The 13,416-nt window shown below is 34.5% G+C and overlaps 1 protein-coding gene across 6 annotated transcripts in view; it reads left to right on the top strand.

The window, feature by feature from the left end:
- polybromo (protein) overlaps positions 1-13,416 on the top strand; it is a 686,480-nt gene that overhangs the window by 386,210 nt on the left and 286,854 nt on the right. For all 6 annotated transcript variants that reach the window (XM_090406695.1, XM_090406694.1, XM_090406697.1 and 3 more), the window contains one exon: positions 7,065-7,226. In XM_090406695.1, the coding sequence (XP_090262821.1) occupies positions 7,065-7,226 (162 nt within the window). The remainder of the gene's footprint in view (positions 1-7,064; positions 7,227-13,416) is intronic.

Here is a 13,416-nt window from a genome sequence, read left to right as displayed (position 1 = left end):
AGCATGGACTCTGTTATAAGAAATGTCACATAGCACTGTAATCCAGTTTTGACGCACTCACAATATCATTCACACACACAGTGCTTCGCGCCAGAACTAACGCTCAGACTCAGTTTCAAAACCAACTACTACTTGTTCTAAACTCCGTTTTTGTCTAAAGTATGATATATTTTTAACATGTTGTTTTCTCCATGGTACTGTATTCACCTGACGAAGTCGGCATTTCCGATGAAACTAGTAGTGAAACCTTATTAAATCTCTTGTATTTTTTCTCGGTGTTTAAGTCAGTTAATAATTATAAACATACATACAGGTAACCCTCACATAACGCGGTACTTATACAACACGGTTTCGATATAATGCGGTCTGCAAATTGTAGCAATCCTTGTTCAATGCGGTTTCGATATAACGCAGTCTACAATTTCTAGTAACCCTTTATTTTTTTCATATATTTTTCACCGCGCCACTTAAAAATCAAATTTAAATTTGTGTCTGCCCGTATCACACAAATAGTTATAAGTATCGAATTTAGTTTTATTGTATCCCTGAATAAGGTACTGTACAGAGGCTTTTACAGTCTGTGTAATTCTCAACAAATAGTGCAATTAGAGACAGCTGGAATAAAAACAGTGCTAACTAATGAATCGTGTCCTCCTCTCACGGAAACTATGCTATATACACTCAAGCAAAACCATATATTGCACTGAAACACAGTATCTAACTAAAAACTATTGTCCAATTTTTCAGTTATGAAATAAGTGTTTATTTTATTGCATTTGAAATTCTTGATGTTATTATGACAGCTCACAAAGGCTAACTTCAAATAAAATTCTACCAAGAATTGAAACATGCCATATAATAAGTGTGTGAGTTCGTCTTCCACCTCAAATGCAAAAAGCAGCCTTAAAATTCAACGAAGGGTTGAAACTTTGTGTGAGTTGAGCCAGCCAGTAATGAGAACTTCCTTTGGAACAATAAATGACACCCTGTCGTGAATGTGTTAAAAACTAATAGTGAATGTTGTTATGACAGTTTCATATGTTATGGAATTCAACTGAAGCGAATTAGCATTTCAACTCAACACTTGTCATTTGCCTTTGTCTTTGGGTCGCACGATCTTTCATTAATACTGCACCAATCGTGTGCACGTCTTCATAGCTGCTCTCTCGTGTAAAACAAAATTCAACTTGTATGTATTGTAATAATAATAATAATAATAATAAAAAGTTGAATAATTTATAAGAATATAAAAGGATATCACCTGTAAATCGTTGACGTGCCAGCAAAATTCTCGGACGTGCCACCCCTGGCACGAGTGTCATAGGTTCGCCATCTAGGGTTTCTCTATAAAGTGTTTATTGTTGAAAATTGCCTTCGTTTTCTGCCAGGAAAGCACATTAAAAATCATAAGTGTGTTATTCTCAAGATGAGCAGTTTATTTTCTGGTGAGCTACATACAATATGTAATGCTTTTTTTTATGTAAAAGTTTATTTTTATTGTAATGGTCACTAAAACTGCAACAAAAGGGAAAAAACCAACATTGAAGAGGAAATTCATTTCTCTCGAAGAAAAAATTAAAATCTTGGATCGGTTGAAAATTGGAGAAAAACCAGGAGTTGTTGCAAGGACTCAGAATTTAAATGAATCAACAATTCGAATAATCAAACGAAATGAACATAAAATCCGAGAAAGTGTTTATTGCCGGGTCAATGGTAAGTGCAAAGTATTGCTAGTGTACGCGACATTCTAATAGAAAAAATGGAGAAATCTCTAATGATATGGATAGAAGATTGCACTCAAAACAAAATTCCTTTGGATGGATATCTTATTAAGCAAAAAGCCCTCAAAGTTTATAAACATTTAAAAGAACTTGATCAAGATTCTTCAGAAGAAATCTCTCAGCATGGATTTTGTGCCAGTAAGGGTTGGTTCGAAAACTTTAAAAAAACGGTTTTCTTTGTATAATCTTAAAATCCAGGGAGAATCAGCATCAGCAGACATTGAAGCTGCCCAGAAATACCCAGCAGAACTTTTAAAGATCATTGAAGAAGGTGGTTATAGTGTAGATGAATCTGGGTTATATTGCAAAAAAATGCCAAAATGCACCTATATTTCGAAAAATGAAAGATCAGCTCCTGGATTTAAAGTTTCCAAAGATAGAATTCTACTGTTTTGTAGTAATGCATCAGGTGATTACATGACAAAACCAATGTTTATTAAGTGATCCGCAAATCCTCGTGTGATGAAAGAGATCGACAAGTCCACCCTACCTGTTTATTGGCGGGCCAACAAGAAGGCATGGGTTACAGCTAGCATGTTTGAAAATTGGTTTTTCAAGTGTTTTGTACCCGATGTAGAAAGTTACACAAAGAAAAAGAATATGGGCTTCAAAATTCTACTAATTTTAGATAATGCACCAGGCCACCCAACAAATCTAAGTCATCTGAATATTAAAATAACTTTTTTGCCGCCTAATGCTACTTCACTTATTCAACCACTCAACCAAGGAATAATATCAACATTTAAGTCATATTATATTCGTCGAACATTACAATTAATTTTGGAAAAAATGGAATCTAATCCAAACATGACACTGCCTCGAGCATGGAAAGAGTTTTCAATATTGAATTGTGTGAAAATTATTTTTCTGTTCATTAAGGAATTACAACCCTCTACGCTGAATGCTTGCTGGAAAAAAATATGGCCTGAAGCCATTCTGGAACAAAATTTTTTACCTCCAGTGGATCTGAGCTAAGTCGTATAATAAACATCGCACACTTTTTTGGTGGAGAGGACTTTTGCGATATGGTTGAAAACGAAATTAGTGAATTAATTGATGGGGGAAACAGATTTAAATGAGGAGAAACTGGTACAATTAATAGATGGCGTCGAACCAAATGGCAGGGAAAGTTCTGCCGAAGATGCTAATTGTGATGAATCCGTTAAAGAAATTAGCTGAAGGATTGGACTTGGCAAGACAGTTATTTAGGAAGTTATTTTATGGATAATGATCCCTCAATGGAACACTCGAGAAAATTCACGAGACAATTGGATATTTGTTTAGCGCCATATTATGAACTTAATAAAAAATTGCAGCATAGTGGCAAGCAAGGTCTTATTACTGACTTCTTGATAACTAAACCAGTTGAAGTATACAATGAGAATTATACAAATGATGTCCAAGAGATTTCAAGTGTAGACGATGTCTGACCACTCGTAAATAAAGAACATCTACGAAATGTTATTTCTGAAGACAGTAATGACGATTAAAATATGCGCTTTATTTTATTGTGTCTAAAACATTTATGTATTGTGTGCAATGAAGTTTATGTACAATTTGTAATTTTTATAATTTTATACTATGTATTTGTCTCATAGTTTATGTTTTCTTAACTTACATGAATTACCTGAATTAAATAAAAATATATTTTGGTTGAATGCCGTTGTTTATATAATTAAAAAAAAAAAAAAAAAAAAACGATTTCGGAACCTAACCCTACTTTTTCTATGTTATCTAAGTCTTGCATAACGCAATTTATATAACGCAGCATTTCTATGGAACCTAATATCCGCGTTATACGAGGGTTACCTGTATATATATATGTGTGTGGGAGGGGATCACTTAAGGATCAAAGCAAAATAACTGGGATGAGACCTCCATGTCGTCTTACAGGAATGTGGAGAACTTCTGACCGATTGTCCAAATCCATGTGGTGCATCCTGTTAGTAGACATATGTTAGGTACTGAATGAACAAAGATGGGATGACAGTTTCGGGATTTAGCCAACCAAATTGTACTCTCTATTGGCTTAAACAGAAGTGAGCAATTAGGCTCATTGATGAACCCTCTCTTACAGATTCACTTCAACCATATCACAGATGCAGTGAATTGGCAACTATCATTCTTCATTTCAGGTGCACCTGTTAACACAAGAGCAGCTACTGCCCAGCATCCCTTTAATGTGCAAATGCAAACACATGAATTTTCCTCTCCTCTTACTATCTTATTCTGACCATCTCTGTTCTCTAAATATCCTACCTCATGAAGTATTCCCAAACAGTTACAACTTGCATCTCATCAAAAATAAAAAAATCAATAAATTTCCATCTCAATCCATCTTAATATCACCCCAACTAATGTGATAAACACTGATGTACTTATAGTCTCTTGTATGTGCTCAATATTTAAAAAAATGCATATGATAATACACAACTCAGCTACTGGAACAAAATTCAACTCAATATCTATAAGAAGAATATTAAACCCAATTTCAGAAGAACTGATGATAAGAACCATCAATATAGGGAGTATTGATGGAAAGGAAATTGAACTTGAAGAAGAATTGGAAAAGTACCATGCGGATTTGGCATCACTGAGATGAGAAATGACCAAAACACATGAAATCTTACTAATTAAGTATTGGATGTCACATTCAGGCAATAATGATCAAGGAAAGGAAGCGGTACCATAGCGTTCAACACCAAACATGAAGAAAACTTCTTGATTGGAAGGCAGTTTCAAATAGGATTTATGTGAGCAAACTTCAAATGCAAAAACGGATAATGAAACTTATTTGTGTCTATTGTCCCATAGAAGTTTCTTCTAAGGAAGAAATGGAGGAATTTTTTTGAGTCATTAGAACAGGCAGCTGACATAAAGAAAATGGAAAAACTGGTCCTTGTTAGAGATCTGAATATCAGAGTAGGAAATGAATTCTGCCAGACATATAGAAACATTTGGAGAAAGGTCAAAGCTAATAATAATGGTAAGTATTGGACTTCTACTCAGAACATGGACTGGTCATTACTAAAACCATGTTGCAACATAAAGATGTGCAACATGGTATTGTTCAACAAATTCATGTGGAGAGAAGATAACAGATAAGAAAAGCTTCACTGACTAAGTCACTTTGAAGAAAAAATGAAACTCTAAACCTTGGAGTGGCAGTGGTAAAAACTCTGAAGAAGACATTAATTGCTTAAGCTAGGGAGGTATATGGTGAAGTTGTCTGCAAGGATAGAACAATAAGAACCTCCATTGTGGACACAGGAAGTTAAAAAGACATTCCTGAAAAAGAAGAAAAATCATACCAAAAGTTTTAGCAAATAATTCAGCAGATGATCTAAAAGAATACAGAGAAAAATGTAAGAGCTAAGTTATGTATAAAAATAACTAAACAAAAGTCATGGGAAGATTTTGGGAAGAATAGAGAAAATAATTATCAGAAAAATGGCAAAATGTTCTGGAAGCTACTGAAAAAACCTTAGAAATGGAAGAAAGAATACTGTAAAAGGAATCAAAGATGATAAAGATGACATGAAAACTGAAGATAGGATATCCTAGATATCTGGAGTAATTACTTTCAAAAACTTTAACAAAATAACAGTGACAGAACCATACTAGAAAATTTTCAAGAGGAATGCAAAAGGGGTACATGTCAATAATTGAGGTAGAAAAAGCTATCAAAAACTTGAAATGTGGAAAGGTAATTGGAGTAGATGATATTCAACCAGAAATGCTTACCTATGGAGGTATAAAAGTTTTGCAGTGGTTACACTGAATAATTCAGAAGGCCTGGTCAGAAGGTTGAATTTCAGATGATTGGAGTAGAGCTCTCATAGTTCCCATAAAAAAAAGGGAATAAAGCTGGATGTGTGAATTACAGAGGAATTTCTCTACTAAGTGTTCCACGTAAGATTTATGCAAGCATACTTGAAAAAAGGTTACTTGGGTAAAAACTTGGAGAAGAACAAGTTTTGAAAGTTTAGAAATTATGGGAATATGATATGATAAGAATCTGTACTTAAGTTTTGTAGATCTGGAAAGGCATATCACCTTGTGATATGCCTTTTTAGAGAAAAGCTTTTCAATGCATTACAATTTTATGGGGTAAACGGAACATACAGAGCAATACATTGTCTATATATTTAAGTTGTAAGTCAGCAGTTAGAATTGAAGGAAATACAAGAAGATGGTTTGATGTAAAATTAGGGCTTACCCTTGATTTTACATCAAACAAGGATGCACATTATCTCCTCTCTTATTCATCATCTATATGAATCATGCTATGAAAGAAAATGGCGTTAGGAGTGATATTGGAATTGGACTTATCAAACTTAGTTCTTTGCTTTATGCAGATGATGATGATGATGTACTTCTGAACACATTTAGCAAGTCTCCAGGATTCTCTAACTAATTTTAATAACAGTTGTAACAAATTTGGGATGAAAATCAGCAGTAAAAAAACCAAAACTATTAAAATAGCAGGAAGATCAAAAACTTAAGCTGCATTCTGAATGTAGATCCTATAGAATGTGAAATATTTCAACTATTTAAGCACAGTTTTAATGATGATGGCAAGTTAAATCTGGAAGTAGACAATAGAATGAGCAAAGCTAGTGTACTATGGTATGGTATGTAGCCAGCTAAATTTATATGGAATAAGAGAGAAATTAGCTAAAACACCAAATTAGCAGCATACAAGACAGTGTTCAAACCAGTTTTAAATTATGGATTTGCGTTGGGTTACAAATTAGGGGAGTGAACCAGCAGCATCAATCACAGAATCATATTTAAAATAGAGATATTAGAAAGGAACTTAACAGCATTCAAGAATGTGTCAGCAGAGCTGATCTAAGGTGGTATGACCACTTAAATAGAATGGAGAAAGAAAGGTTAACAAAACAGATGTTTAATGCCAAAATGAGACCCAGAATAAGACCAAGTGTGTGTGTGTGTGTGTGTGTGTGTGTGTGTGTCTGTGTGTCTGTGTATACACTTATATATATTTGCTTCTCTGCACATGCATATGACTTTCCTACAATTATTCTTATCAGAAAAATGGCTGTTGTCATACTTTTCACAATCAACACAAATGCACTTATTCAGTAAGTAATCTATATTGAAATGAATAATATTTTAATAACAGAATTATATTATAGGTGCTTGTAAATAATATAAATTATTATGAGAATCAAATTTTATATTTGTTAATTATAAATACGAAGGACGCTAGCATTAAAAAAAAACTTTAGTAATACTACTTCATATTTCTGTATGTAGGTTTGGGGCACACCAAATAGCCATGTTAGTATTATATCACGAGAAGAACCATTAACACCTGTAAGAGTGCCTTCAGTGTTTAAAGATGGAGTAGAAAGACCAAAAGATGAAAATATTGACTTTGATGATGCAGATCTAATGGTTATTGATAAACCACGTCCTGTAAGTTCTTTTATATATATATATTATATTCATATTATATATTCATATCTTACTACTAACATCCATAAATGTGCTGACAAACTAGAAAGATGCATCTTAGAATCAAAGAAATAGTTCTGGATCCCCTCACGCAGCGCAGTAATTCAGTTGTGGCACTCTCGAGATAGTTCCCACTCACTAACGTGTCACGCTAGACCTGCTACGTGGACGCCAGTTCAAATTTGACTGTTGTTATTCCTAACTTGTTAATATGAGAAGTCCATGTTTTTATCTTACTATTTTTCCAGTTTGTGATAATTTGTACACCTGAAGAAGTCGGCATTCCGATTAAACTAGTTGTGTTTTAATTAAAGTTTTTATCTTAACTTATCTCGGTGTTCGTAGTCAGTAAAATTATGATTTAAAAAATATATATATATATACACACACACACACACACACCTAGTCTAGCCATTAATACGCTTACAACTTGAACAGCACTTGAACCTTTAATCTATATCAGTAAATCATTTACAGCTTTCAGCACATACACACCACATGTATAATGACACTCCATGTGCATACAACAGCACTATATGTTCAAATTGTGCCCCTTTTGCCTTCATGTATTCCTGAAGGCTGTCAGGCCACATTGCAATGATGGCATATACAACATCCAACAAAAGCACTGCCACTGCTTGCTCCAAATCTGCCTTCCTGCTGGCAATGCTGGAGTGTCATTTCTTGCAAACTACTCTTTCAACCTCTGACTACAATGTGAAGTCCAATGGATTCAAATCAGGACTTCCAGGTGGCCAATCAAATGATAATATGTGCTCAGACACATTTGCCTCCATCCACTGTTGTGGTGCTTTACTGGTGTTCAGGAGCTGAGTCATGTTGGAATGTCCACTGCCATCTGTGAAACAAGGTATTGTTCAAGGGGCTATACCACAGGTTCCAGCATAGTGTCTTGATACACTTTGTCCCCTTTCTTGCAGAAATGCAACTTGGATATTCCCTGATACGTCACCCTCCACCAAACCATCACTGATGCAGAGTGATGACCTCTTTGAATCCTGGGTGCTATGGCACATGCTGTGCAACCATCGTTTTGGCAGTTAAATGAATCTTCAATGATGAAAATCTCATCTGTGAAGAGGATATCTCTGTGTTCGTGTACCGTCAGAGAAGTGCCTTTGATTTTATCACCCTCTGCTGCATAACTTGTGGTGTTATGAAGTGTCTAGTAGAACAACGATAGACTCTCATCCCCAGGTCATCAGTTATTACATGTGACATCATTCTCTGTGAAATGTTCATCTCTCCTGACATCACTTTCTGCATTCTCACAGGATTACAGAGGAGGCATGCCTTCACAGCCCTTACAAACTGTTGCATCCTTATGCAGTGTGGTTGACCTATTCTTTGGTAGTCAGATACGTCTTCTGTATCGTTGTAAGTTGAATAGTCCAAAACATCCCACTGATCCTGAGTGCTGAGTTTAAACGTGACCGTACTAACCTTGAAGATGATCCACATGAAGGACGTCCAAAAAGTGTAACAACACCAGAAATCATTGATCAAGTGCACAATATGGTATGGGATGACCGGCGAGGTCAAAGTGCATGAAATTATTGAGACTATAGGCATTTCAAAAGAACGTGTAGGATATATTTTGAATGAAGAATTGCAAATGAAAAAGCTTTGTGCAAGATGGGTGCTGTGCTTGCTCACAGATGATCAAAAATGCACTCGCATGAAAATCTCTGAACAGTGGTTGGAGCATTTTAACAAGAATAAAACTGATTTTGTGTGTCAATTTATTACTATTGATGAGACTTGGTTCACCATTACATACCAGAATTCAAACAGCAATCAAAACAGTAGACAGAAGCTGGTTCAGCACCAAAGAAGACAAAATCGGTTCCATCAACAGGAAAGGTCGTGGCATTGGTGTTTTGGGATGCAAAGCATTTTGTTTATTAATTATCTTGAAAAGGGTAAAACAATAACCGGAGAATATTATTCTGATCTTTTAACCAGACTAGACAAAAAAATCCTTGAGAAAAGACCCGGTTTGCAGAAGAAAAAAAAATCATCATTCATCAGGAAATTGCACCTGCCCACAAAGGTGTTTTGGCAATGGGAAAATTAACGGATCTGCACTATGAATTGTTAGAACATCCACCCTATTCCCCAGATTTGGTTCCCTCTGACTTCCATCTCTTTCCAAAACTTAAAACTCTTCCTCACTGGTCAGTATTTTTCTTCGAATCAAGAGGTGATTGCTGCTTTAGAGGAGTATTTTGCAGATCTTACTGAGAACCACTACAGGGATGGGTAATGGCGCTGGAGCATCGCTGTAATAAATGTATTAGTCTTAAGGGCGATTATGTTGAAAAATGAAAATAATTTTGAAATTATAAATTCATTTTTTCATTGTTAGGCCGAGAACTTTTCAAACCAACCTCGTATATATTTGTTATTATTTTTATTTTACTTTTTTTTTTTAGGTGAAAAGCTGTGTATTGTGTGTAAAATGCTTCCTTTCTCAACATATGCTACACACACATAAAAAGACAACATATAGTATTTTTGCTTTAATTGTTACATCTAACACTTGATAAATCTGTTGATTTTAATTTTACTGAATGATGTTACAACTTGAATATTATTTCAAATTAGAAGAAAATACTGAAGTTCCTCTCAGAAATGGGTCAATTTGCCACATGTTCAATTCATCTTATGCATTGAGCATTTGATCATCAGTGCTCTGGATGCGAGCATTAATCCTCAAAGGTGGAAAGTGAAAATGTGAGGTGGTAGTTGAGAGGGCATGAGAATCGTTGAACATAGTTTTGTCTTTATTACTAAATAAATATTCAAAATTTTTGTAATGTGATACATACATGAAAACATACTGATTAATGCTGCTAGCTATAGTATGAAGTAAATATCCTGGCAAGCATATAAAATATTCCTATTCTGTCAAGAATATTATTTCTTAAATTAATGCATGTGGTAATTTTGAACTGAAAATACATGTTATTTAGTTGTCTTTTGAAGATTTTTAGCATTCCAAATAATTAAATAAAGTGTAGAAGTTTACCTCTAAGATAAATAGAGAGACAGCTTTTAAAGAAACCTAATTTAATATTTCTAATATAAGATTTTTATTATAATTTTCTACCTTAATGTTATTTTGTTTTAAGCCAATAATAATACAGTTTCATTGGCTAAATCCCAAATTGGCTAGCATATTCTCCTTTCATTCAGTATCCAGATAGATAACCAGTTAATGGGTTGCACCACTAGAAGGCAAGGACTGGACATTAGGTCAAAACCACTGGTTGGTTCTCTACATTTAGTGACAAGCTACATAGAGGTCTCCTCCCAGTTATTCAGTTTTGACCACTAAATGACCCCAGAACTCCATCTGGACTAAGGAAATTAAAGAGGTAGTCAAGGAAAAGAAAAAAGCGTACCAAAAGTTCCTAGAATTTAAGTCTTCATGTGCTCCAAGAGAATTCAGAGAAAAATGTAAGAATGCAAAGGATTGTATAAAACTAGCTGAACAAACTCATGCAAAGACTTTGGTAAGAACATAGAGAATAATTATCTGGAAGATGGAAAAATGTTCTGGAGGCTTTGAAATGGAGGAAAAGTACTGTAAAAGGATTGAGATCATAAGGTAATGTAAAAACTAAAGATAAAGATATTTGAGATGTCTGGAATGATTACTTTGAAGGATTGACATCACAATCATAGAAAACATTCAAGGGGAATGCAGTCAGGAGTACATATCAATACTTGAGACAGTGAAAAAAAATCAAAAAAATGTGGAAAGGCAGCTGGTCAGATAGCATTTTACCAAAAATGCTCAAATATGGAGGAATGAAGGTTTTACAGTAGCTACACTGCATAATTCAGAAAGTTGAATCTCAGGTGATTTGAGCAGAACTCTCATAGTGCCCATGTGTAAAAAGGAAAACAAAATTGAAGACTTGAATTACAGAGGAATCTCCCTACTGAGTGTTCTTGGTAAGATTTATGCAAGCATATTAGGGAAAAAGTTCTGATATTAGAATCAGAGATAACACTTAGCTTTTTGCTTATGTAGATGATGTTGTACTCTTAAACACATCTAGTGCAAGTGTCTCCAGGATTCTCTAAATTGAACAAAACAACAGCTGTAACAAATTTGACATGAAAATCAACAAATTACCAAAACTATAAAAATAGGCAGAAATATATCAACTGCATTCTCAGTGGAGAACCTATAGAACAAGTAAAATATTTCAGCTATATAGGTACAGTTTTTAGTGAAGATGGCAAATTACTGGAAATTTGTCATCTTCATTTGTGATTACTGGATTTAGACAACAGGATAAGCAAAGCCAGTTGAATAAATTTATATGGAATAAGAGTAAAATTAGCCAAAATGCTAAGCTTATATAGGACAGTCTTATATGTACACAGGACGGTGTTTAAACCAATTTTACGTTATCGATCTGAGAGTTGGGTTAGAAAGCACTCACTCAAAGATTAAAGATCACAGATATGAGTTCTGAAAAAATTAAGGACCTGAACAGATGACATCAGTGCAGAATCATATTAAAAATTAAGACATTGGGAAAGAACTTGACATTGCTGCATCCAAGAATTGTGTGAGCAGGACTAATCTAAAATGGTATGGTCATTTAAACAGAACAAGAGAAGAAAGGTTAGCAAAACAGGTGTTTGATGCCATGATAGCAGGAAAAAGACTGAGAGGAAGCCCAAGATCTAGGTGGATTGATTCAGTCAGAAGTATCTTAGAAGAATGAAATGTTAGATACAAGAATATGGCAGTGCTGCTAACATGCTAATTTGGAGGGAAATGGCTGATTGGCAATTAATAATAATGTAAACTTAGTCATGTAGTACTGTCACAGTAGCCTGAACTTTTCCTACCAGGAAATTAATGATCATGATGACTTGAAAAATGCAGAAAAATTGTGAAAAGGAAGATTACAGAAGAACAAGCTGAGTTCAGGTCAAATAGAGGTTGTCAAGATCAGATTTTCACTTGAAAGCAAATACTTGAGAAATCATGGGTATATAGAACAAGGATCTGTATTTAAATTTTGTAGATCTGGAAAAGACATATGACAAAGTTCCAAGAGGAAAGCTATTCAAAATGCTACAGTTGTATGGTGTAAATGGGACATTATATTGGCCAATGTAGAGCCTCTATTTGAGTTGTAAGCCAGCAGTTAGAACTGAAGGGAGTAGACAAAAATGGTTTGATGTTAAAGCAGATGTGAGGCAGTGGTGCATATTATCTCCACTGTTATTCATCATCCATATGAATCACATTATGAAGGAAAGTGGTATTAAAGCTGATATCAAAATTGGAGATGTTAATTTCAGCTATTATACAGATTTTTTAAACTATATACTTTTTGCATAGGCTATATGAATTTTTAAATTATATACTAGTTACCCAGGATATTTTAGTCTGCTTTGACAACACTATCTTCTTAATGAACTTCCCCATTAATAAACGATTCTTCTATCAGAGAACAAATTGCTACCTGACATGGCCCTCTCCACTCAGATTATTTAATGTGGCAAAATAACTCCCTTAAAAAAAAAAAAAATGGTCATTGGCTCCCCACTCCACAAACTTTTGTGTCGAAACATTCAAGCAGAAAAGCTCTCGAATCTGTGATTTTAAACCTAAGAATTGTCTTAGATACATAAATATGTATTTGCAATTTGCCCCCCCCCCCCCATGACCATCAATCCAAATGCATATAATCTGCAATAGAAAAAGAAAAACAAAACTTACAATTTCTTGGGTAATGCTCATAGCTTGCCTTCCATCAGGATGTCATTTAATGCTTATTATAAACCTATAAAAATAAACCTAACCACTCAACTCAGAAACTAGTGTTAATAAATTAAAAAAAAAAAAGAGAATGACAACAATTGCTCTAATGAAAAGGAACTCAAAACAGAATTACAATGAGTTACATCCAACTTTAAAAAAAAAAAATTGAATGTTAATTCAATCAATGGCCTGGTTGGCCAAATGGTTACGTATCCACTCTCCAGCCAAAAGGCTGCAGGTTCGAATCCTTCCATGGGCATGGATGTTTGTGATTTTCTGTGAAAATACTAGTAGTGGTGGGTGGTAGATTGCATTGGTGTAGATGATGACAGT

The sequence above is a fragment of the Typopeltis vanoorti genome, chromosome 16 (assembly GCF_054136105.1).
Source record: "Typopeltis vanoorti isolate ZY-2024b chromosome 16, IOZ_Tvanoo_1.0, whole genome shotgun sequence".
NCBI classification, from domain to species: Eukaryota; Metazoa; Arthropoda; class Arachnida; order Uropygi; family Thelyphonidae; genus Typopeltis; species Typopeltis vanoorti.
The sequence above is the reverse complement of the archived record's forward strand: the minus strand, read 5'-3'. Positions and strand labels throughout refer to the sequence as shown.